The 26,889-nt window shown below is 43.6% G+C and overlaps 2 protein-coding genes and 2 non-coding genes across 4 annotated transcripts in view; 3 read left to right on the top strand and 1 right to left on the bottom strand.

Moving 5' to 3' along the window:
- The window catches only part of LOC144697848 (uncharacterized), a 682,240-nt gene that overhangs the window by 7,732 nt on the left and 647,619 nt on the right, over positions 1–26,889 (bottom strand). The gene's annotated exons all lie outside the window — the stretch shown is intronic.
- On the top strand, positions 13,566–14,670 carry LOC144698399 (uncharacterized). The gene is made up of 2 exons (XM_078570345.1): positions 13,566–14,188; positions 14,349–14,670. Exons 1-2 carry the CDS (start codon positions 13,566–13,568, stop codon positions 14,668–14,670), a joined length of 945 nt encoding a protein of 314 aa, XP_078426471.1.
- On the top strand, positions 18,335–18,407 carry trnav-aac (transfer RNA valine (anticodon AAC)). Its single transcript has one exon. It is a non-coding gene; the product is annotated as a tRNA-Val (tRNA).
- Positions 20,034–20,106, top strand: trnav-cac (transfer RNA valine (anticodon CAC)). Its single transcript has one exon. It is a non-coding gene; the product is annotated as a tRNA-Val (tRNA).

Raw genomic sequence — 26,889 nt, 5'->3', positions numbered from 1 at the left:
GGGGGTGTCTTGAACAAGGGACCTGTCTCAGGATACTGGGTAAAACGTTTAGGACTGAGATGAGAAGAAACTTCTTCACTCAAAGGGTGGTGAACCTGTGGAATTCTCTGCCGCAGAAGACTGTGGAGGCCGAGTTAAAGAATATATTTAAGAAGGAAATAGATCAATTTCTGGACTCTAAAGGTATCAAGGGGAATGCCGAGAGAGTGGGAGGATGGTGTTGAGATAGAGGATCAGCCATGATCATATTGAATGGCAGAGCAGGTTCAAAGAACAAAGAAAAGGACAGCACAGGAACAGGCCCTTCAGCCCTCCAAGCCTGCGCCGATCATATTGCCCGTCAACTAAAACATTTTGCACTTCCGGAAAGAACAAACAAATACAAACTGTTCGAGGGCTGAATGACCTACTACTGCTCCTATTTTCTTTGTTTCTTTCTCAGGTTTGTTCCTGCTTATGTTAACAACCCCTAGAACTGGATGGAGTTTAATATTCCTGAAAAGTCACTGATTTTCGTGGCTGCAGTGTCCCTTTTTAAAAGCCCCATTTGTGATCTTTCCCCTCTCAACTGGAACTCATTTACAATAAAGTAATGAACTTTCACTTCAATCCCAAATTGGTCTTTGGTGCAAAATCTACAATTCAGTGTCTGAAAGGTTCCACTGATTAACATCTCCAATTAGAAAGTGCTGATTAGTCCTTGCTGACAATTCTTACTGACTTCCACATTCTTCGCAGTGACACCTCCGTTATGAAATTAAATTATCAAAGAACAATCAAAATATTAGAATATTTTACAGGCACACTAATAAAAGCTTCATCGATCAACATTGATTTAGATGAAGCTTGGAAGTTGCTGAGTTCAATCATTTCTGACACAGCAGCAGCAACATTTGGTAAAGTTGGAACCCCCACAACAAAGACTATTTTGAGAACTAATCAGCAGACATGGCAACTGTTATTTTAGTAAAAAGCAAAACCTACCTGATGCACAACATAGACCCAACAGCTAGAACCCTCTGTAACTTGAATTTAGCCAAGACAGTCGTGTAAAAGACAAGGAGATGCTGTTCAATGTCATGAAGCTATTAATGTCTATAATATTTTGAAAAATATTTTTTTTTAAAATAGAGGTTTAGTCTGCGGGCGTGTCTTAATTGGATTAAAGCCAGTTAGTCTGGGTGCTTTGAAATGTGCTAGTTTTGTTATGTAACAGAGATAGCATGAATTTGCATTTTTTTAATAGATCATTCAACAAGTGGGGTGAAAATTGACACTTTTCTACCAGCTGCCAAGCAATTTGTTCACATTACTCATAAAATTGGTTTTATGAAAGGAGTTTCATTGTTAAAAGGTGAAGTTCAAAGAGGTTGTTGGTACAATGAGAATTAACATTCAGTGGGGCTGGTAGGTATAATTTCAGTAGTTTTCAGGTGTGCAGGCAGAGGCAATGTAAGGTCAAAAGGCAGCTGCAAGCCTCCAACTGGCTCCTAAGTGAAAATAAGCTCATTTTGAATTTGTGAGGTGAAAATGCTTTGCCTGGTGTTTGGTTAAGTCTATGGGTTGCTGTTGCCTTAATGGGGACTAGTTTGGGAATTTGTTAAAAACTATAACAGTAGTGATTTGTAGCCATGTGTATATGTTTTAACCTGTATAAATTAATGAATGTTTCAATTAGTTTAATGTGAAACCTCGAGAACTGATGGTCTGTTTCCTGAATTTAAGGCCGCACCTCAAACATAACACTCAAAATTATAGGTTATGACAGTTGTTTAAAGTTTCCCTCTGGGATTTTTAAATAACTATACTTCACCAACTGCATTGGTCATAACAGCAAATAAACACTGGATCGACCTGCGTCAAGAAATTCAACCAACCCGCGACGAAGGAAATCTATGTGCTATGTGTAATTGGTTCTTGGTTCGACCATCACCAAAGTTGACTCCCACTGAAATCTTATGGTGAAGTGCTCACCAACAGAAGTAATCAGATGTCCCGCTGGGTTGAACATTACTGTGATCTGTACACCCATGAGATGGACATCTCCCAGTCTCTGTTTGACTCTCCAGTAACTTCTTGTCATGGTTAGTTGGACAAGGAACCCTCATCCCTCGAGCTTGAAAAGGCCATTGATTGTTCAGCAAGCAGAAAGTCACCCGGCTTATTGGAATTCCAGCTGAACTGCTCGAGCACGGAAAGTCCCATCTATTGTTAGCACCCCCTTCTCTGTTGGGAGGTAGGAACCATTCCACATGCGTGACACAAAAATCATCACAATAACCAAAAACAAAGGTGACAGAAGAGATTGTGACTACAGGGCCATCTCATTCCTTAGCGTCACTAGGAAGACCTTCACTAGGGTCATGTTTTAAAGGCCGAATCTTTTTGCAGACCGAGTCTATAGAGAACCACAGTGATGTTTCCTGCTGGTAGTTCTACAGTGGACATGATCATCTCCATACACTAGCTACAAGAGAAGTTGGAGGAAGAAGAATGGAAAAGCAATAGTGATAGAGGATTCGTTAGTTAAAGGAACTGAGAGGTGTTTCTGTGGCCGTAGACATGACTCCAGGATGGTATGTTACCTTCCTGGTGCCAGGGTCAAGGATGTCACCGAGTGGGTGTAGGACATTCCTCTGGGGGACGGTGAACAGCCAGAGGTCATGGTCCACATTGGTACCAATGACTTAAGTAGGAAGAGAGATATTGTCCTGCAGACAGAATTTAGGGCGCTAGGTAGAAAATTAGCAAGCAGGACCTCAAATATAGTATTCTCCATATTACTTCCAGTGCCATGTGCAAGTGAGTATAGAAATAGGAGGTCAAGGCAGATAAATGTGTGGCTGGAAAGATGTTGCAGGAGGGAGGGCTTTAGATTCCTGGGACACTGGGACTGGTTCTGAGGGAAGATGGCACCTGTGCAAGCCAGAAGGGTTGCAGCTGGACAAAGCCAGGACTGAGCTCCTTGAGGTGTGTTTGCTTGTCCTGTTGGGGGGCGGGGGCTTCAAACTAATTCAGTAGGGGTGTGGGAACCAGGAGAGAATATTAGAGAGTAATACCAAGGTGCACAAAATACTGGGAGAGACAGATAACACTAGAATAGCAAATAGGGAGTGAGGGAGAAAGTAATGCACTCAAAATCAGGGTTATACTATATGTATGTGAATGCATGGAGTATAGTAGATAAGATTGCTGAGTTACAGGCGCAGATTGCCATGTTACGTTGTGGCGATGACAGAGAGCTGGCTCAGGAAAGGGCAGGACTGGGTGTTAAATATTCCTGGGAACAACGTGTTGAGGAAAGATAGGGCAGGAAGAAAAGCAGGAGGGGTGGCTGTATTGATTAAGGAAAGCATTGCGGTGCTGGAGAAAGAGGATGTCCCAGAGGGTTCAAGGACAAAATCAATTTGGCTAGAGCTAAGGAACAAAAAGGGTGCAATTGCATTGCTCAGTGTAGTCTATAGACCAGCAACTAGTGGGAAGGATGTAGAGGACCAAATCTGTAGGGAAATAGCAGAGAGGTGCAAACATCATAGAGTAGTTATAATGGTGGACTTTAATTTCCTGAATATAGACTGAGGTAGTGGTAGTGTAAAGAGTAGAGAGGGGCAAGAGTTCCTAGGGTTTGTTCAGGCAAATTTTCTACAACATGTGTCCAGTCCAACAAGAAAGGAAGCACTGCCAGACCTGGTTCTTGGAAACGATGTGAGCCAAGTATATCAGGTGTCAGTGGGGAAATATTCAGGAGACAATGATCATTCTATCATAAGGTTTAGGATGATGGTAGAAAAGGACAATGTGCAATCCAGAGTAAGACTAATTAACTGGGAGAGGGCCGACTTCAATAGAGCAAGAACAGAACTGGGCCCGATAGACTGGAACCAAAAGTTGGCGGGAAGAGGTAGCTGAACAATGGGCTACCTTCAAAGAAGAAATGGTTCGAGGTATATTTTCCCAAAAAGGAAAGGTTGGGCAAATAAATCCAGAGCTCCCTGGATGAAAAATGAGATAGAAGTTAAGATAAAGGAGAAAAAGTGTGCCGATGACAGGTGTCAGATAGAAAATACAATTGGGAACCAATAAGACTACAGAAGGTTCAGAAGGGAGGTGAAAATGCAAATAAGAGAAGAAAAGAGGGGTCATGAGAAAAAAACTGGAGCCAACATAAAGGGGAATGCCAAAGTTTTCTATAGGTACATAAAAGGATAGTAAAAGGAGGAGTAGGGTCGATTAGGGGCCAAAAGGGGGGATTACACATGGAGGCAGGGTGAGATGTTAAATGAATATTTCGCATCTGACTTTACCAAGGAAGCAGCTGCCACACAGGCCACGGTGATAGACGGGGAACCTCTGTCACTGGAAGGGTACAAAATTGATAAGGGGGAAGTGTTGGTTGAACTGTTGGTACTTAAAGTTGACAAGGCACGGGGACTGGATGAGATGCATCCAAGGACATTGAAAGAAGTGAGAGTGGAAAATGCAAGGGCACTGGCCATAATCGTTCAGTCTTCCTTTGACTCAGGGGAGGTGCCAGAGGACTGTAGAATTGCAAACATTACGCCCTTGCTCAAAAAGGCTAAGGATAAGCCCAACATTTGCAGACGAGACAGTTTAACTTCGTTGGTGGGGAAGCTTCCAGAGAAAATTATTCAGGATAGAATTAGTCATCACATGGAAGAATGTGGGTTGATTAGGAAGAGCCAGCAAGTATTTCTAAAGGGAAAATCCTGTTTAACAAACTTGCTGGAGTTCTTTGAAGAGGTAACAAGAAGGTTGATGAGGGTAATGCTCTTGATGTGTTTATGGACTTTCAAAAGGCATTCAAGACAGTGCTGCACAACAGACTTGTGAGAAAAGTTATAGTTCATGGAATAAAAAGGACAATAGTAACGTGAATACAGAATTGGCTGAGTAATAGGAAACAAAGAGTAATGGTCAATGGATACTTTGCTGGCTGGAGGAAGGTTTCTAGTGGAGATCCCCACAGGTCGGTATTGGGACCCTTGCTTTTTGTGACCAATATTAATGATCTAGATCTTGGTGTGCAGGGGACAGTTTCAAAGTTTGCAGATGATACTAAACTTGGAAGCACTGTAAACTGTGAGGCAGACAGCAAAGAACTTCAAAAGGACATAGGCAAGTTGGTGGAGCGGGCCAATAGATAGCAGATGAAGTTCAATGTGGAGAAGTGTGAGATGATGTATTTTGGTAGAAAGAACATGGAGAGGCAATATAAAATAAGGGGTACAATTCTAAAGAGGGTGCAGGAGCAGTTGGGCCTGCGTGTATACGTGCATAGATCATTGAAGGTGGCAGGACAGGTGAAGACAGCCATTAATAAAGCATACAGTATTCTGGGCTTTTAATGGGGCATAGAGTACAAGAGCAAGGAGATTATGCTGAATTTAGATAAGGCACTAGCTAGACCTCACCTGGAGTATTGTGTACAGTTCTGGGTGCCACAGTATAGGAAGGATGTGATGCATTGGAGAGAGCGAAGACGAGGTTTACAGGAATGGTTCCAGGGATGAGAATCTTCAGTTATGAAGATAGATTGGAGAGGCTAGAACTATTCTCCTTGGAGAGGAGAAGGTTAGAGGAGATTTGATAGAGATGTTCAAAATCACGAGGGGGCTAGATAGAGTATAATGTGGGTGGGGGGAACTGTTCCTGCTCATAAAAGGATCGAGACCAAGAGGGCACTGATTTAAAGTGCTTTACAAAAGAAGCAAATGTGATGTGATATAAAAAAAAAATCACTGAGCGAGTGGTTCGAGTCTGGAATGTACTGCCTGGAAGTGTGGTGGAGGCAGGCTCAATCCAGGCATTCGAAGGCATTGGGCGATTATCTGAATAGAAACAATGTGCAAGGCTACAGGGAAAAGGTGGAGAATGGCACTAAGTCATAATGCTCATTTGGAGAGCCCGTATAGACACGTTGGGCCAAATGGCCTCCTTTTGTGCCATTACAATTCTGTGTTTCTGTGATTGTCAGAAGGATTTGAGATCCCAGTTTGAGCTGGAAAATCATGGGTAAAATCGCGAAAAGGTCATTCACCAGCTCAATATGGAAATGACTTATATAAAAGCCACATACTGCGCATGCTGGAATTCTGAAATAAGAACATAAAATGCTGGAAAAACTCAGCAGATCTAGTAGCATCTGTGGAGAGAGAAACAGAGATAATGTTTCGAATCTGTATGACTCTTCTTCAGCAGAAGTGATTCACTCGGTCACCCCATTCGCTGACACAGCAACACAGTTACACCTGAGAGAGACCATTCAGATACTGCATTTGTGCAAAGGGGTTTACTCACTGTGCCCACTTGTTAACACACCAGTTTTAAACCTTCAGAGGCTCTGATCCATAATTGCTACATTCCTCCTGACAACACAGTTTGAATGTTCTGTGTATGGGAAGAAAAGTCACTTGTTCAAACAGCCTACTATTAACCATAGGTGTATGTTCTGCTGTTAACTATACCGGGACAGTTCTGGGTGCCACGGTATAGGAAGGATGTGATGCATTGGAGAGAGTGAATACTAGGTTTACAAGAATGGTTCCAGGGATGAGAATCTTCAGTTGTGAAGATAGATTGGAGTACCAGTGCACTTTGGTTGCCGTATCAATGGACTTAATAATTTTATATAACACAAACACTGGAAAAACTCAGCAGGTCTGACAGCATCCGTGGAGAAACAGACTTGACGTTTCAAGTCCGTAAGATTCGTCAGAGCTGAACAAGAGTCAGCTCTGAAGAAGAGTCATACGGACTCGAAACATCTCTATCCACAGTTGCTGTCAGAACTGCTGAGTTTTTCCAGCATTTTCTGTTTTTGTTTCAGATTTTAGGCATCCCCATAATTTTGCTTTTATAATAATTTTATATCTTGGCCCTGTGGCTCCAATCAGCATCGGATCTCAAAACATAATTTTCTTTTGAACACAATCACGTTTCAATGGCAACCTGTTAACCCAGCATTCGCCGCGGGGCGGAATGAACCTTATTCTTTTTATTCATTCACGGGCGGCGCCGGCTTGGTCATGGTTTAGCGGAGCTCCTTGCGCAGGCGCAGTACCGGGCAGCGACAGGAACATGCGCAGTGTGAGCTCAAACCGGAGCATGCGCAGTCCAGAGATTCCGGAGCTGACCGAAGGACTGAGAAATATCGAGAACAGGAGCCAGTGAGTGGGGAGGAATGGAAGCGGCGGAGATGGCGGGGATCTTCATAAACACCCAGTAGAGGTCTGAAACCGTGAATAAGAAGCTACCGGTCCTGCGGTTGCATTAAACTAGGCGGCGGCAGGTGGAGCCCGCTTTACCTTCGGAGAGAGGCCCAAGTAAACGGCCGCCATTTGTATAGGGGACAATGTGCAGCAGGGCGCATGCGCCGCCGCCATCTTTCTAGTGGGAAACGTGCAGCTGGACTCAAGAACCACACAGAGCAAAAGAGGCCAAAAACAAAAATACCTGGGAAAAACTCAGCAGGTCTGGCAGCATCTGTGGAAGGGAGCACAGTTAATGTTTCAAGTCCGCATAACTTTTCAACAGAACGAAGGAAAAATAGAAAAGGGGTGAAATATAAGCTGGTTTAAGTGGGGAGGGGGGGGGGGGAGGGTAGAGCTGGATAGAGGGCCAGTGATAGTGGAGATAACCAAAAGATGTCACAGACAAAAGGACAACGAGGTGTTGAAGGTGGTGATATTATCTAAAGGCTAATTAAGGGTAGAAAGCAGGGCAAGCAAGGTACAGATAGCTCTGGCGGGGATGGGGTGGGGTGAAGGAATCGAAAAAGGCTAAAAGGTAGAGAGAAAGCAATGGATGGAAATACATTTAAAAGTAATGGAAATAGTTGGGAAAAGAAAAATCTATATAAATTATCGGAAAAATCAAAAAGGAGGGGGAAAAATCAGAAAGGGGGTGGGGATGGAGGCGAGAGTTCATGATCTAAAATTGTTGAACTCAATATTCAGTCCGAAAGGATGTAAAGTGCCGAGTCGGAAGATGAGGTGCTGTTCCTCCACTTTGTGTTGAGCTTCACTGGTGCAGCAAGCCAAGGATGGACATGTGGGCATGAGTGCAGGGTGGAGTGTTGAAATGACAAGCGACAGGGAGGCCTGGGTAATGCTTGCGGACAGAACGAAGGTGTTCTGCAAAGCGGTCACCCAGTCTGCGTTTGGTCTCTCCAATGTAGAGGAAACCGCATTGGGAGCAACGAGTGCAGTAGACTAAGTTAAGGGAAGTAAAGGTGAAATGCTGCTTCACTTGAAATGAGTGTTTGGGCCCTTGGACGGTGAGAAGAGGGGAAGTAAAGGGGAAGGTGTTGCATCTTCTGCGGTTGCATGGGAAGGTGCCGTGCTGGGGGTTGAGGTGTAGGGGGTGATGGAGGAGTGGACCAGGGTGTCACGCAGGGAACGGTCCCTACGGAATGCCACCGGGGGGGTGAAGGGAAGATGTGTTTAGTGGTGTCATCATGCTGGAGTTGGCGGAAATGGCGGAGGATGATCCTTTGAATGTGGAGGCTGGTGGGGTGATAAGTGAGGACAAGGGGGATCCTATCATGTTTCTAGGAGGGAGAAGAAGGTCTGAGGGTGGATGCGCGGGAGATGGGCCGGACACGGTTGAGGGCTCTGTCAACCACCGTTTGTGGAAAACCTCGGTTAAGGAAGAAGGAGGACATGTCAGAGGAACTGTTTTTGAAAGTGGCATCATCAGAACAGATGCAACGGAGGCAAAGAAACTGAGAGAATGGGATGGAGTCCTTACAGGAAGCGGGGTGTGAGGAGCTGTAGTCGAGGTAGCTGTGGGAGTTGTTAGGCATGTAATGGATATTGGTGGACAGGCTATCAGAAGAGGGCCTTTGGCCCATCGAGTCTGCACCGACATGTGAGAAACACCTGACCTACCTATCTAATCCCATTTACCAGCACTTGGCCCATCGCCTTGAATGTTATGATGTGCCAAGTGCTCACCCAGGTACTTTTTAAAGGATAAAAGCAAAATACTGCGGACGCTGGAAATCTAGAACAAAAACAAAAATACCTGGAAAATCTCAGCAGGTCTGACAGCATCTGCGGAGAGGGATACAATTGACATTTCGAGTCCGTATGACCCTTCATCTGAATTAAGACATATAGAAATGAGATGAAATATAAGCTGGTAGAAGGGAGTGGGGCAGGAGAGCTCGACAGGGGGCCAGTGATAGGTGGAGGCCCAAGAAGAGATTTCCAGCTTTTAAAGGATGTGAGCCATCCCACCTCCACCACCCTCCCAGGCAGCACATTCCAGACCATCACCACCCTCTGGGTAAAAACGTTTTTCCTCACATCCCCCCTAAACCTCCTGCCCCTCACCTTGAACTTGTGTCCCCTCGTGACTGATCCTTCAACTAAGGGGAACAGCAGCTCCCTATCCACCCTGTCTATGCCCCTCATAATCTTGTACACCTCGATTAGGTCGCCCCTCAGTCTTCTCTGCTCCAACGAAAACAACCCAAGTCTATCCAACCTCTCTTCATAACTTAAATGTTTTATCCCAGGCAACATCCTGGTGAATCTCCTCTGCATCCCCTCCAGTGTAATCATATTCTTCCTATAATGTGGCTACCAGAACTGCACACAGTGCTCCAGCTGTGGCCTCACTAAGGTTCTACACAACTCCAACATGATCTCCCTACTTTTGTAATCTATGCCTCAACTGAAAAAGGCAAATGCCCCGTCTGCCTTTTTTACCACCCCACTGGCATGCCCCTCCACCTTCAGAGATCTATGAACACACATGCCAAGGCCCCTTTGTTCCTCAAGACTTCCTAGTGTCATGCCGTTCATTGAATACTTCCTTGTCAAATTACTCCTTCCAAAGTGTATCACCTCACATTTCTCAGGGTGAAATTCCATCTGCCACTTATCTGCCCATTTGACCATCCCGTCTATATCTTTCTGTAGCCCAAGACACTCCCAAAGTAATTAGGAAAGCAAACAGGGGTTATGAGAAAGCTCTAGCTGGAAAGGGAGGGAAAATCCCAAGATATTCCATAAGTATATCAATAGGGAGAGGATAACCAGGAAAAGGGTCGGGCCCATTATGGACCAAGGGGGAAATCTATGGGTGGAGCCAGAGTGACAGTCTGGAATGCACTGCCTGGGAGGGTGGTGGAGGCGAGTTGCCTCACATCCTTTCAAAAGTACCTGGATGAGCACTTGGCACATCATAACATTCAAGGCTGTGGGACAAGTGCTAGTAAATGGGATTAGGTAGGTCAAGTGTTTCTCACGTGTTGGCGCTGACTCGATAGGCCGAAGGGCCTCTTCTGCACTTTGTGATTCTGTGATTAAGCTCAACCCTGCACTTTCTCTATTCCACTAATGCCTCCGCTGATTTGCTCCCCTTGTACCTGCTAAAAGCCTCTCTTTTCCTTCTCATCGTATCCTGAATATCTCTGGTCATCCATGGTTCTCTGGGCTTGTTACTCCTTCCTATCACCCTAGAGGAAACATGTTGAGCCTGTACCCTTCCCATTTCCTTTTCGAACGCCCCCCACTGCTCTTCTGTAGATTTCCCCACAAGTAGCTGTTCCTAGTCTACCTTGGCCAGATCCTGCTTTATTTTACTAAAATCTGCACTCCCCCAATCCAAAACATTTTTTTTGCAACTTGTCTATTTCTTTGTCCAAAACAAGCTTAAATTGTACCATGTTGTGGTCGCTATCACTAAATTGCTCCCCACATGCGCGTTCATCCCTTTCCCTGTCAGCAGGAGGAGAGAATATTGTGAATGTCTATCCTGGACTGACAGGGATGGATTTTGAAAACTCTTTTTACAGGGGGTTAAAAGGGGAGGATTTACACACAACAAACGCAAACCAAGAGAAATGTATTTTTCCTCTCAATGTCTATCCTGGACTGACAGTCATGGATTTTGGAAATTTCTTTTCCAGGGTATTAGAGGCAGAGGATTGACAGATGGGAAACTCAAACCAAACATCACATCAAGATCCGACAGAGTCATTTGATTCGTCAGGACCTGAATATCATCAAACTTTTAATGTGAAAGGTAAACAACTTAGCTGTGTGCAAAGATTTCAAGTAAGGGTAAGAATAATTAATTGGGGAAAAGCCAACTTCAATGGGGTAAAAATGGATCTGACCCAGATAAGTTGGAATTTCAAAGGGAATGGAGTTTAAAAATCGGGAAGTCTTGCTCAAACTATATAAGGCACCAGTTGGACCATGCCTAGAATACTGTGAACAGTTTTGGTCCCCTTCTCTAAGCAAAGATATGCTGGCATTGGAGGCAGTCCAGAGAAGGCTCTCGAGGTTGATCCCGGGTATGGAGGGATTTTTTTATGAGGAGAGGTTGAGTAGGCTGGGCCTGTACTCATTGGAGTTTAGAAGTGTGAGAGGTGACCTTATTGAAACATATAAGATTCTTAGGGATCTTGACAGAGTAGATGCTGAATGGGAGAGTATAGAAACAGGGGGCATAATCTCAGAGTAAAGGGTCGCCCATTTAAGACAGAGACAACGAAGAATTTCTTCTCTCAGTGGGTAGTGAATCTGGAATTCTTTACCGCAGAGGGCTGTAGAGGTTGGGTCGTTAAGTATAATCAAGACTGAGATAGACAGATTTTTAACCTGTAAGAGAATCAAGGGCTATGCAGGAAAGTGGAGTTGAGGATTATCAGATCAGCTATGACCTCATTGAATGGCGGAGCAGATTCGATGGGGCAAATGGCCTACTTCTGCTCCTACATCTTATGGTCTTATGAATCAAAAGTTGGCAGGTGAAACTGTAACTGAACCATGTACTGCCTTCAAAGAGAGTTCTGACACAGTAAAGATATATTGTCATGAAGGGGAAAGGTAGGGTAAACAAATCCGCAGCCCCCTTGATGAGAAAAGAGATAGAGATTGAGATAAAGGAGAAAAAGTGTGCTTATGACACATGTTAGCTGGATAATAAAACCAAGAACCAGGCTGAATAGAGAAGGTTCAGAGGGATTTGGAAAACCAAATAAGAAAAGCAAAGAGAGCATGAAAAGAGACTGAAAGCAAACATGGAAATAAATCAAGAAGTCTTCCGTGGACATGTAAATAGTAAAAGAGTGGTAAAAGGAGGAGTGGAGGCAATTAGGGACCAAAGAGGTGATTTAGGCATGGAGATAGGGGTCATGGTTGAGGTATTAAATGAATATTTTGTATCTGCCTTTACCAAGGAAAAATATGCTGCACAGGTGATTCTGAAAGAGGAGATAGTTCAGACCCTTATGGGGTTTAAAATTGATAAGGAGGAGATATTGGATAGTCTGTCTGACAAAGTTGACAAAACCCCAGGGCTGGATGAGATGCATCCAAGGATACTGAGGGGAAATGAGAGTGGAAATTGTGGAAGCGCTGGCCATAATTTTCCAGTCTTCCTGAGATTCAGAGTTGCTGACACAGGGACTGGAGAATTGCAAATGTTACACCTTTGTTCAAAAAAGGTGTAAAGAGAAGCCCAGCAACTACAGACCGGTCAGTTTAATCTCGGTGCTGGGGAAGCTTCCAGAAATGGTCATTCAGGACATATTTAATAGTCACTTGAGAAAATGTGGGTTAATTAAGGAGAGCCAGCATGGATTTGTTAAGGGAAAATCACGTTTAACTAAGTTGCTTTAGGTTTTTGATGAGGTAACAGAAAGTGTTGTTCGGGGTAATGCTGTTCATGTTGTGTTACATGGACTTCCAAATGGCATTAGATAAAGTACCATACAACAAACTTCTGAGCAAAGATTATAGCTCATGGGATAAAAGGGACAGCAGCAACATGGATACGAAATTGTCTGAGTGACAGGAAACAGAGAGTCATGGTTAATGGATGTTTTTCAGACTGAAGGAAGGTTAAGAGCGGAGTTCCCCAGGAGTCAGTGTTCGCACCCGCGCTGTACCTGATACATATAAATAACCCAGACCTCAGTGTTCAGGCACAATTTTGAAATTTGTGGACAGAGTCTTGAGTGGGCATAGACCACGCAGCAGGTTCCCTTCCCTGAGATGAGGAAAAATTTCTTCACTCGGAGGGTGGTCAACCTGTGGAATTCTCTACCACAGAAGCCTGTGGAGGCCGGGTCACTGAGTATAGCCAAGGAAGAGATTGATCATTTTTTGGATATTAGGGGCATCAGGGGGTTTAGAGAGAAAGCAAGAATATGGCGTTGAGATAGAGGAACAGCCATGATCATATTGAATGGTGGAGCAGGCTCAAAGGGCTGAATGGCCTACTCCTGCTCCTAATTTCTATGTTTCTGAAGGATATTAGTGAACCAGTTGGGTTTTTAGGACAATCCAGCAGTTTTCATGGTCACTTTTTCCTGGTGCCGGCCCCACAAATTACCAGATTCATTCAGCTCAATTTCACAACCTGTTTTTGTGGGTTCTCTCTCACTCACTTTCTCTGTTTTAAATCAATTTCACAGGGTATTAGAAGGAGAGGATTTGCAGTCGGGAAACTCAAACCAAACATCACATCAGAACCTGACAGAGTCGCCCAATTTATCATAACCTAAATATCATTGGATTTTGAACATGGAAGGAAAAAGCACCGTTCAGAGTGAGGAGAAACCGTACACGTGTTCTGTGTGTGGACGAGGCTTCAGCCAATCATCTGACCTGTCAGAACATAAATGCCATCACAACGGGATGAAACCATGGAAATGTGGGAAGGGATTCAAATCCCCGTCTGACCTGGAAAGTCATTGGCGCACTCACACTGGGGAGAAACCATTCACCTGCTCTGAGTGTGGGAAGGGATTCACTCGTTCGTCCTATCTGCTGATACACCAGCGAGTTCACTCTGGGGAGAGGCCATTCACCTGCTCTAAGTGTGGGAAGGGATTCCTTCAGTCATCCAACCTGCGGACACACCAGCGAGTTCACACTGAGGAGAGACCTTTTAAATGTCCGGACTGCGGGAAGTGCTATAAAGGTTCCATGGAACTTTTGCGCCATCAACGTGTTCACACTGATGAGAGACCATTCAGGTGCTCTCACTGCGGGACTGGGTTCAGGTGGTTGTCTCAACTCACTGCGCACAAGCAGAGTCACACTGGGGAGAGGCCGTTCACCTGCACTGTGTGTGGGAAGGGATTCACTCAGCAATCCCATCTGCTGACACACCAGCGAGTTCACACAGATGAGAGACCTTTTAAATGGCCAGACTGTGGGAAGTGTTTTAAAAGCTCCCAGGACCTGATGTCTCATCAAAGTGTTCACACTGGGGAGAGGCCGTTCAGGTGCTCTCACTGCGGGACTGGGTTCATCTCAACTCATTGTACACCAGCGAATTCACATTGGGGAGTGGCTGTTCACCTGCCCTGAGTGTGGGAAGGGATTCACTCAGTTATCTATCCTGCTAACACACCACCGGGTTCACACTGGGGGGCAACCATTCATCTGCCTTGAATGTGGGAAGGGATTCACCCACCCATCGAACCTTCTGAGACACCAGCGAGTTCATACTGGGGAGAGGCCGTTCACCTGCTCTGAATGTGGGAAGGGTTTTACCCAGTCATCCAACCTGCTGACACACCAGCGAGTTCACACTGGGGACCGACCATTTACATGCTCTGAATGTGGGAAGGGGTTTGCTTATTTATCTACACTGCAGAGACACCAGCAAGTTCACAAGTAACGACAATGGTTGGATTTTGATGTTAATCACATTCAGGACTGAATTATGTATATTGGGGTCTGTTTCTGATGATATTAATAAACTCCAGCCCAGTTATTCGGGCTGATATTGTAGATAAAAGTCAATTAGATTAGCTTTGTGTTAAACACACAGTGTCTTGAGTCTGTTCAATATTTCTAACCCAGGTTAGTTCCTTCTGAAGTGCTCTCTCTCACCCCTGTCCCCTCCATCCTCACTTCCAACAACAAGTGTGAGGAGCTCATGGAGCTTCTTTGTCACTAAGATTGAGACAATCTGATCAGCTGCCTCTGCTGCTTCCTTCCCTCCCTCATCGGCAGCGGCTGTGATTATTTGAATTAGATTTTTACATAATCACTTGGTAAGTGATCAGGTGTCACTGAACATTTGACAGAAAATTGTTCCATTATCATCCTCACAGTGACTATATCTTGCAGACCAAGTGATTCTATCTACACCAGCCTTTCTGGAGAAGATCACCAGAGAAGAGTGAAGACATTACAGTCCACAGCCCAGCTCATAGTGGTGCATACATCTGATAAATCCAATTAAAATGCAGAGTATATCGGTTTGCTACAGGTTTATCAATATACATTGATTATCAATCATAAGAAATAGGAATTATAGTTCCTGGGTCCCTGGTTTGAAACCAGGCGGAAACATTATCAAAACATACTTTAAGTGTGAGCAATAATTCATCTTTATTGTTAAATATTAACTGTATGTAATACCTTACAGCCATGTGACATTAGCTCTTCCCCTCTACAGTATGTACACACTGAAACTAGACAGAATCTTCCACTTGTTCCCATTTCCAGTCCTGATGGTTCAGAAAGCTTCCCTCAAACCTGCATTTGCCAGCTGATTTGTGTAAGGTTATTAAAGGCTCCTGCAGCATGATCTCCATCACGAACAGTCGGTCAAAGCTACATTTCAGACAGGGCAACAAACCCATCAACGATTCTGTCTTCCCTGCTCCATCGTGAGTGAGACAGGGAAAAGCAGTAGGATTTTGCCCCACCCTCTCCAATCACCCACTGCAAACAGAAAGCAGTGACAGCAACTTCAATCAGCGGGTTACTGCCCATTCCTGGGATGCAAGATACTCCAATACAAGCCAAACCTCATAATACACCAAGCACAGATTCAGATGATTAACTTTAAACATTGCTGCTGTTTTCCGGAGTGAACCCCAGCTCTCCATTCCTCCAGTAGTGTCACCACATTTAAACGGAATCTGTCTCCATCCCGCTTTGTTAACATCACAGTTGTTGGGTTAGGAGTGAAAACTGCTCTTTTCTTCACTGGAAGAGTGGGAGTGCTGTTTGTAGGCCCGGGTCTGATATGCAATGAATGATGATTGAATATTTTTAAGGCAGAGGTAGATAGATTCTTGTTAGGCAAGGGAATCAAAGGCTATCGGAGTTAGATGGGAATGTAGAAATCGAAACACAAGATCAGCCATGACCTTATTGAATGGCGGAGCAGGCTTGAGGGGCCGAATGGTCTACTCCTGTTCCTATTTCTTACGTTCTTATGACAGTTTAAAAGTGGCAAGTTCCACTCAAGCCCCTGCACCAACAGAACTGCACAGAGTCACAGATTTAGAATAGTCACTTCCTGGAGGGCTGATTGCATCGGGTTCACATCCGATCAGTTGAGAATGGTCTATTTCATAAGATTACAGGAAGGAAATTAAGGAACTGTACCTGAAATTATCCAAGTCACAATGAAGAACGAAATGTTTGTCCCGGGTAATGGAGGGGAAGGATTAAGAGTTTTCAGTGTGGGACAGAACTGAGAGCAGAGAGAACTGATTGATACAGAATGGCATCATCATCCCTTTTGTGCTTTTTTCATTCATTCATGGGATGTAGGCAGTACTGGCTGGGCCAACATTATATTGGCTATTCCTAATTGCTCTTGAGAACCGAGTGGCTTGCTCAGCCATTTCAGAGTCAACCACATTATTGTGCATCTAGATTCACATGTAGGCCAGACCAGGTAAGGACAGCAGATTTCCTAAAGGACATTTGCGAATTGGATGGGTTTTTAATGACAATTGGTGGTTTCATCATTTAGACTTAATTCAAATTTCACCACCTGCCATGGTGGGATTCAAACACTACCCTGGGCCTTTCCAGTACTAGTCCAGTGACAATACCAGTCCGCTGCCCCCTCCATCTCCCCTGCCCCTCCCAACCTATGACATACCTTCCCTTTTGTTCTTTCCTCCTCTCCTCTGTATCTGTTTCAAACCTGTTACATCTCTTGCATTTACCAGTTTTGATGTAGCACAGTGGTATTTTCACTGGACTGGTATTACAGAGTCCTAGGGTAATGCTCTGGTGGTCCAACCATAGCAGGTGGTGAAATTTGAATTCAACAAAAATCTGGAATTAAAAGTCTGCAAAACCCCATCTGGTTCACTAATGTCCTTTAGGGAAGAAAATCCACTGTCCTTACCCGGACTAGCCTACATGTGGCTGACTTGTAACTGCCCCCTGAAAAAATGGGCAATTTAAGGATGGGCAATAAATGCTGGCTTAGCCAGTGATGCCCACATCCCATGAACGAATAACGAAAAAACTATTATCTCTGTTTCTCTCTCTGCCTGCTATTTCCAGCCTTTCCTGATTGAAAAGGCAGGAATCACTCTGTAAAAAGAACAAAAGGGAAGATCTGTGATAGAGAGTGAGGCAGGATGGATTAACTGACACAAGAATGATGGACAGGGCAGCACGGAGCTAGTGATGGTGGATCCGGGTGGTTCGGAGTCAATGCTTTCTCCATCACGGCCTGGGCTCGATGGCTGGTGACCAAACGTTAACCGAACAAACCGTTTTGTGTGAGAAACCTGTCAGCAGTGTAACTGAAGGGCAGTAACGGGTAAAGAGATGATCATCAGTGATTTTGAAGGCTTGCTTGTCAGCTTCCTGGTCAGTCCAACTATTGGAAACCTCCAAACATTCTGGCAGCTTAGCACTGCCCTGTTTGCGACACAAATATTTATCCTCTGTAAGATTCCGGTCCAGGAACAAAATTATTTCAAACCAAATGAATTAAACGAACAATTGAAGCACGTGATCTTGGCAGGGCCCTGTTAAACTCCGGAACAAACATTTTCCTCTGTAATATCGCACTGTCGATTGAAGGGCTGTGGAGCAAAAGTAATAAGGTTGTAAAAATACTAAGGTTGAAAAAGTAACACTTTGGCAAATTCGATGAGATCAATTGTATAATTACATCATGTTCATCTGGCGAAGTATATTAGGAACCCAAGTCCAAATCGTCGTGTGAACCTTGTGAATTAAGGCAAACCAGGCATGGATTCTGCAGAAACGACTTTTTCAAAAGGGAATTCAGCAATTTAATGAAAGGGAAGGAAAAATTGGTTCATTAAGAGAGAGAAGCAAATTGCGATTAATTAGTGTGCTCGTTTAAAAAGGGGCCTCGGATCGGATGATGGAAGGGCCTCTTATGCCTTTGCATGAATACATGGTGCTAGGCCATTTTATGATGACATTGTTACATCAGTCTCGCTGCAGCGTTCCTGAGAATAGCAGTTGTATTTCAATTCTCCGCAACAGAGACTCAGATTGCTGCAGCGTTACAGCGCAGTTTAGCATGCCAGACAGTCTCAGCAGTTTCTGTAGTGTAGTGGTTATCACGTTCGCCTAACACGCGAAAGGTCCCCGGTTCGAAACCGGGCAGAAACATTATGAAAACTTACTCATTAAATTGTGAGGATAATTTGCATCGTTAAAGTTTACTTCAATCTCCAATGTTGCAGGCATAATGCATTTTCTCTCACCGAGGTCATAAAACACGTGCAGCAAAATCAGAATACCTGCAAAAACTCAGCAGGTCAGGCAGCATCTGCGGAGAGGAACACAGTTAATAAATAGAAAAGAGGTGAAATATAAAAGATATATGCGATTTTATATTTCACCTCTTTTCTATTTTTACTTAGTTCTGTTGAAGAGTCATACGGACTCGAAACGTTAACTATGTTCCTCTCCGCAGATGCTGCCAGGCCTGCTGAGTTTTTCCAGGTATTTTTATTTTTGTTTTGGATTTCCAGCACCCGCAGTTTTTTGCTTTTATCTGCAGCAAAATCAGTACGTCTTTCGATGCAGCTTAACAGTTACTCACCATGTTAAAGGTGTCTCATTGTAACGTGTGCTCACAAAGATAGACAAAGAGTGATCAGATCTAATTAACGCATCATTCTCAAGCCTGTTCCCAATAAAATTCTGGGATTTTGTTTAAATTTAATTGTGCTCAATTTCAAAAGAGCACCATATGATTTGCATTTCCTGTTGACTGACATTCTTTCGTCTATCAGTCATGTTTGCAATTCGGGGCTGGTGTATATTTCAGAGAGTCTCAATTCAGACGAAGGCATCAATAACAGATAAAATATGAATATTAAATATAGAATAACGGAACAAATACTGAGTTTCTTTAATTTCGTCTTCCAAGGATGAGAAGGATGTTCCTAATGATTGAGCAGAAAGCATTCCGCCCGGAGACATTTGCTGGACGGACACGTCTACATTTTGAAATTCAAAACAAGCTGAGGCACCAGGGTCAAATCAATAGTTGCTTCCCTGCAACAAGTGACATGGACCCTCAGTCCAACCGTTGGAAACCTCCAAACACCCTGGTAGCTCAGCACTGCCCTGTTTGTTCCACAAATATTTATCCTCTGTTAGATTCCGGTCCAGGAACAAAATTATTTCAAACCAAATGATGTAAACGAAAAATTGAAGCGATCTTGGCAGGGCCCTGTTAAACTCCGGAACAAACATTTTTCTCTGTAATATCGCACCCTCGGTTGAAGGGATATGGAGCAAAAGCAATAAGATTGTAAAAATAGTAAGGTTAAAAATAACACTTTCGCAAATTCGACATCAGATCAATTGCATAATTATATCATGTTCATCTGGTAAAGTATATTAGGAACCCCAGTCCAAATCGTCATGTGAACCTTATGAATTAAGGCAAACCAGGCATGGATTCTGCAGTACCGACTTTTTCAAAAGAGAATTGAGTAATTTAATGAAAGGGAGAAGAAATAGATGATTTAGAGAGAGAAGCAAATTGTGATGAATTAGTTTTCTCGTTTAAAAAGGGACCTGAGATCGGATGTTGGAAGGGCCTCTTTTGCCATTGTTTGGATACATGGTGCTCGGCTATTTTATGATGACATTGTTACATCTGTCTCGCTGCAGCGTTCCTGAGAACAGCAGCTGTATTCCATTTCTCCGCAATACAGATCCAGATTGCTGCTGACTTACAGCGCAGTTTAGCATTCCGGACAGGATCATTTAAACATGGCAGTTTCTGTAGTGTAGTGGTTATCACGTTCGCCTCACACGCGAAAGGTCCCCGGTTCGAAACCGGGCAGAAACATTATGAAAACTTACTCATTAAATATTGAGGATAATTTGCGTCGTTGAAGATTACCTGAATCTCCCATGTTGCAGGCAATATGAGGTCACAAAATGAATGCAGCAAAATCAGCACGTGCTGAGATTCCATGACACACTTGAGTGGATAGATGTCCGTATTTCACTGCGCTCACATATTAGCAGCTCGTTTTTGTCAACAAGATAAAACAATGGATCTTTCGATGCAGCTTAAGAAAGTTACTCACCATGTCAAAGGTGTCTCAGTGTAATGTGTGCTCATAAAGACAAAGAGGGATCAGATCTAATTAACGCATCATTCTCAAGCCTGTTCCCTGTAAAATTCTTTGATTTTGTTGAAATGCTGACTGTTGTACTACATCTCAAATCAGACCCATATCAAATGCATTACCTTGTGACTTACATTCTTCTGTTTGCCAGTCAAGTTTGCAATTCGATGCTGTCTATTTCAGAGCGCCTCAAGTCAACCAAGGGCATCAATATCAAATACATTAATACTGAATGGTGAATAAGGTAAAAAAAAATGCTGAGAAATGTTTGTTGAATTTCTTCTGCTGAGGAGAAGTGTGTTCATAATGATTGAGCAGAAAGCATTGCTGCCTAAGACATTTGCTGAACCGAGCCTTCTGCATTTTGAAATTCAAACAAACAGGCACCAGGTGGAAACCAAGAGTCGTCTTCCTGTAACAAGTAACATGACCTCTCAGTCTAACCATTAGAATCCTCCAAACATTCTGGTAGATCAGCACTTTTTCCTAAACAAATATGTATTCTGTAAGATTACCTTCCCAGAACAAATACATTTTAAACCAAATGAACGAAACAAACTGTGCCAGCCGTTGATCTTGGCAGGGCTCTGTTGAACTGTAACAATGATTTCCCACTGTGATATTACACCCTCGATTAGCCGTTTGTGGAGCAAATGTAATTAGATCGTATAAATCAACTCAGAAATAATGAGATGGTTCATTAGAAAAATAAGCACTTTTGTCAATTCGATATGAAATCAATAGAAAAAGTAAATAATGTTCATAGGCTTAGCTATGTAAGAAGCACTAGTCTAAATCTTCATGGCATTGGGGGAGGGAAACAGTGTTAATTAAGGTAAACTAGGCATGGAATCTGCAGAATCTCCTTTTTCAAAAGGGAATTGTGTAATTAATTGATATTCAGAATAATAACAGGTTTACTAAAAGAGGGAAGGAAACTGAGATTAATTCGTTTGCTCTTAAAAAAGCTGATCGAGACAGGATTATGGAAGGGCCCCGTATGCCATTGAATAGATACATGGTGCTTTGCCGTTTTATGATTACATTGTTATATGAATCTTTCTGCAGCATGCCTGATAATACCAGCTGAATTCCATTTCACCGAAACAGAGACTCAGAGTGCTGCTGCATGACAGCATGGCTTAACATTCCGGATAGGCCCTGGTCAGTCGGACAGCTCACCCTTCATTCTCCCCTGATTCCGTTTCCTAAAGAGTTTGTAATTATTCATAGAACTGGAGACTGGGTTTCCTGTTTTGGTTCCTCCTCTATTTTACCACCTGCCAACTAACAACATTTTCCAAAATCTCGTCACAATGTTCCGCCTTGCACCATGTTCAGGGGTGAACACATTCAGTTTTGTGGAGAGACTATAAAGGCCGGGATCGTTTTCTTTAGAGCAAAGCAGGTTAAACCGAGTTTTCATGGTTTTGTTTAAAATTATTGGGCTGTGGAAGGGATCAGCGGCGGGCGGTTTGATAGAGCAGTTAGGGAGAAACTGTTTCCACTCTCGAGGGTCAGTCACCAGAGGACTGGGGTTTATGATAATTAAATAAGGACAGGCTTGCATTTATATAGCACCTTTCCCGACCAGCGGACGTCTCAAATCGCTTTCCAGTCAATGAAGGACATTGTGAAGTGTCGTCATTGTGGTAATGTCGGAAACACGGCTGCCAATCACCGCTCAGCAAACTCCCACAAACATTAACGTCATAATGAGCGGAGAATGTGTCTTTGTGACGTTGATTGAGGGATAAACATTGACCAGGAAGCGGGGAGAACTCCCCTGCTCTTCTTTCAAATAGGCTCATGGCATCTTTTAGATTCTGGCGCGTTCATGTCTCTTTTTTCCGTACTGAACATGAAAGGAGGGATGTCACCAGACCTGCACCGAGTCGTGGCTTCCTCGGTTCCTTGGTGGTTTTTCCTCTTCCTCTATTCTGAAGACCGATACAAAGTGATCCTGTGGCATATCTGCCATTTCCTCGGTTTCAATTACAGTATCGCTTGTCTTGCTAGTCTTTAGGAGCACTCATTGCTATTAGCCATCTTTGAGACGGAGAGTAATTATGTTAATCTGCATCTGTAAACAAACTGCTAATAGGTCTACCGAGTGACAGTTGAAAATGATTCATAACCTTTACTGTTTCGTGTATCATGAAATGTGCTTCTTTTTCGTTTGTGGGATGTTTTTCAGCGCATCTGGAAGAGCAATTGCCACGTGGCTGTAAGATACTGTATTTAATATTTAACAACACAAGTGAATTATCGAACTTCTCTTCACATTTAAATGTACAGGTTTTGATAATGTTTCTGTCTAATTTCAAACCGGGGTCTTTTTGTGTGTTTGGTGAACGTGATAAGCACCACGCTACAGAATCACTGCGCTGCCGAAACCCAATGGACCTGTCCGCAATGTTAACCTGCGCGGTCATGCAGCAGCACTTTGGGTCTTTGTTTTGAAGAAATGGAATTCAGCTGCTACAATCAGTAATTCTGGAATCAGACTGATTTAGCAATGTCATCTTAAAATGACACAGCGCATTAGGAGACAATTCGGCCCATCGTGTCTATGTCAGTTTTTTACAAAGAGCTTTCCAATTCGCCCTAATTTCCTTCTCTTTTTCCATTACCCTGATTTTTCTCCCTTTTCAGTTCCCTTTTGAAAACTCTGAGAAACAATATTGAAAGAGGAGCAGGAGTTTCTGCAGTGCCCATGCGCACTGTGTGATCATTAACAAAGTTTCCCAGACCCAAAGACATTAAGAGTTGGACTTTAGATTCCAATATAATTTTTGAACCAAAAATGTATTTATGCAGCTGATTTCATACCGAACATTCCAAAGAGATTGATTCAGATCAAGCATGTCCTCGTTTTTCTCAGTCGCTCTACACAATCTAATTCCTCTTGCTGTACAAACTGTTACAGAGACTGTTATAGAAAAGAGGGAAAGGTTTGCTGCAGCTACACAAAGCCCTGGTTAGATCACACCTGGAGGACTGTGGATAGTTCTGGGAACGGCACCTTATAAAGGATCAATATTTGCCTTGAAAGTTTCAGAGGAGCCGCATTGATTCTGTTGGTGGGTTTGGAAATTGAAAGTTGTCCATCCGCAGCTTGTGGCACAATTTCCCCTCACTGTTCACGTCATGTTCATGTCGAACACACTCGATGCTGTTATTGGTGAACAAGTCTTCTGTGTTTTAACTAAACGCTGTTATTCGGCGCTCCCGCTCCTGCCGCCCGGGTTTGGCCCTCATCAGGGAATGTTGTTTTCTTGTTGCTGTGTGAACTGTCACAATGAACTGATCCCGGAGTCTCTTTCCCCTGGGATCCACAAAACCCGTCACTTCTCTTCCTTCATTCTCACTCTTTCATTCCCAGTTTGAGTCGGTTCTCCTTTCGGGTTCTTCAACAAATCCATTTGGACGGACAAGTGGCAGCTGAAATTTAAGATTCGGAAGTGTGAAGTGATTCATTTTGATCGGAGAGGAGAGGAAACTGAAAATTAAGGTTACAATTTTAAAGGGGCTTCTATGTTGCACAGCGAGTGGTTCGGATCTGGAATATATCAATTCGGTTCAGTTCCACGAGGGGGTGGACGCATTTTTACCATCGCAAACTTCATTCACATTAGTTGTGTAGCTTCACATGAAAAAGGTTCAGGGAGAAAAAGCAGGTTGGGAAGATGCAAGAGGAGGTTGTTTCTTTCGAGATGTTTTTACATTGGAGGCCGTTCAGTTACTGAGCGTTACAAAGTGGACGGCGATTGAAATTTCCAGTCAAGGCAATGACAATTTTAGACGTCGCAGTGGTCACGTGGACGAGCGGTCTAAGGCGCTGGATTTAAGTTTCAGACTATGGAGGCGTGGCTTGAAACCCCATCGCTGCCAGAGTTTCAGACTGTCCGTATTTTCAATCAATTTTGCCACACCCTTCAGTCATTGAGTTGGAAAGGGCTGCAGCACAGAGAAAGGCCTTTCGGCCCATCGAGTCTGCGCCGGTCAAACAAATACCTAACTATTCTAATCCCATTTTCCAGCACTAGGCCCATAGCCCTGTATACCATGGCATCGCAAGTGCACATCCAAATACTTCTTAAATGTTATGAGGGTTTATGCCTCTACCACCCTTTCAGACAGTGAGTTCCAGATTCCCACCACCCCCTGGGTGAGAAAATTCTTCCTCGCATCCCCTCTAAACTTCCTACCCTTTACCTTAAAATCCGTCCACCAAGGGGATAAGTTCGTTCCTGTGTGCCCTATTATGCCCCTCATAATTTTATGCACCTCAATCATGTCCCCCCTGTGTGTGTTCGGTGTGCAGTGCCCCATTCTGGCAGAAAGATCGAGGAGAGGCAGCAGAAATTGCAGGACAGCCAGGAATAGATGGGGCTGCATTTCTTCATTCCCTTCTGTAAACCCTCTGTCGTTTTATGTACAGAACATTAAAAGGTACATGGCGACGATGTACGGAACTGACTTGCTTATGTAATGGGTTTGAAACCCTTTACAGTTTCCTGATACAGGTGAAGATCCGACATTTTGAACCTGCAATCTACATTTAGTAGTTTACATTTCTCACTGTTCCTGTTTTAAGAATGAATTACAGATTTGCTTACCTATTAAATGGACTAAAAAGCCTTTCAAACACTTCCCTGTATTTTTCATTTCCGTTCATCTGTTGGCATTCATCAAATTTGCATTTGGAAATGGAACAAAAACGGAGCCAATTTGGTGACATCCTTGATTTCTGGATGTGTGTCTCCCCTTAGGCCGCTGTCTCTATCGGTGTCTATGTCTGTTTGTGTTCCTCCGCGTGTGTCAATGTGATTCAGTACCCTGAGGGGGATGAATGCATTTTTACCATCATAAACTTCACTCACTTTCGTTATGCATCGTCATGGTAAATGGCACAGAGAATTACAGTAGGTTTAAAATTTGGAAGAGGGCCTTAACCTTTCCGGCGCTGTTGGCGTAACCCGTGGTTAAAATAGTGGACTTATCAAACTAGATGCTGTGAGTTCGATCCCTGCTGATGCCTGTGGATAAAGTTTAGCTGATAGAAGCAGTGGAAATGTAAACTGTGGGGAGGAGTATCTCGGCTGTGAAGAGATTTAGACACGTCAGGGTAACAAAGATAGAACATGGGAGAATACTTTCCAGATGTGCAAAGCTATTAAGAAGGTCTGACAGAAATTGAAAAATGTTGAACTATTTAGGCACAACAAGTAATTAGGAAAGCTAATAGAATGTTATAATTTGCTGTGAGGGGGAATTGAAGTAAGAAGGTTATACTTCAGTTGCACAGGACAGTGATATCAGGAGTACAGTGTAGAGTATTGGCCTCCTTATTTAAGGAAAATGTAAATGCGTTAGAAGCAGTTCAGAGAAGGCTTACTGAACTAATACCATGAATGGGCGGCTTGTCTTATGAGGAAAGGTGGCAGGCTAGGCCTGCATCCGATGGAGTTTAGAAGGCTAAGAGGCGATTTGATCGAAATCTTTCAGATCCTGAGGGGTCTTGACAGGGTGAATGTGGAGAGGATCTTTCGTCTTGTGGGAGAATTTAGAACCACGGTTCACTGTTTCCAAATAAGGGGCCGCTCATTTAAGACAGAGATGAGAGAAGTTTTTTTCTCAGAGGGTCGTGAGTACTTGTAACTCTCTCCTTCAAAAGGCAGTGGAAGCAGAGTCTTTGAATATTTTTAAGGCACAGCTAGATTGATTCTTGATCAACAAGGGGGTGAAAGGTGATCGGGGTAAGCAGCAGGTTTCAATCAGATCAGCCGTGATCTTACTGAATGGCGGAGAAGGCTTGAAGGGCCGAGTATCCTACTCCTGCTCCAAGTTCATATGTTCACATGTTCTTTGAGTCCAGACTGCTTCCCGGCTCAGTGCCCAAATGCCAAAAAGTCAAGGATGATTGAAATTTTCACTGAGCAACATGTAAACTGACAGTGGATTCACTCGGTGTGATGGTGTGTTCCAGTTCTATATGTGCAATCCTAGAATCAATTTCTATTTGTTGTTTTGAACCCAATATTTCTAATGGGCTGGCTGTTATGCACATGTTTGATATAATTTATCCCATTTACAAGAATAAATATTGGAAAACTATTTGTGTGGGAGGTTACTGGATAAAAGCAGGCCTGGAAATGGAGCAGAGAGAGAGGATCTCTGGAGTGATGTTCAGTCAGTTCAGGAGGATGGTATCAGAGGGAATGGAGCAGGGAGAAAGGATCCCTAGGGTGATCTTCAGTGAGTTCAGGAGGATGGTATCAGAGGGAATGGAGTAGGGAGAGAGGATCCCTGGGGTGATCTTCAGTGAGTTCAGGAGGATGGTTTCAGAGTGAATGGAAAAGGGAGAGAGTATCCCTGGGGTGATGTTCAGTGAGTTCAGAAGAAAGGTATGAGAGAGAATGGAGCAGGGAGAGAGGATCCCTGGGGTGATGTTCCGTGAATTCAGTTGTTTGTTGCGCCTGGCAGGCCGCAGG

This window comes from Cetorhinus maximus, chromosome 23, assembly GCF_964194155.1.
Source record: "Cetorhinus maximus chromosome 23, sCetMax3.hap1.1, whole genome shotgun sequence".
In the NCBI taxonomy this organism is placed as follows: Eukaryota; Metazoa; Chordata; class Chondrichthyes; order Lamniformes; family Cetorhinidae; genus Cetorhinus; species Cetorhinus maximus.
The sequence above is the reverse complement of the archived record's forward strand: the minus strand, read 5'-3'. Positions and strand labels throughout refer to the sequence as shown.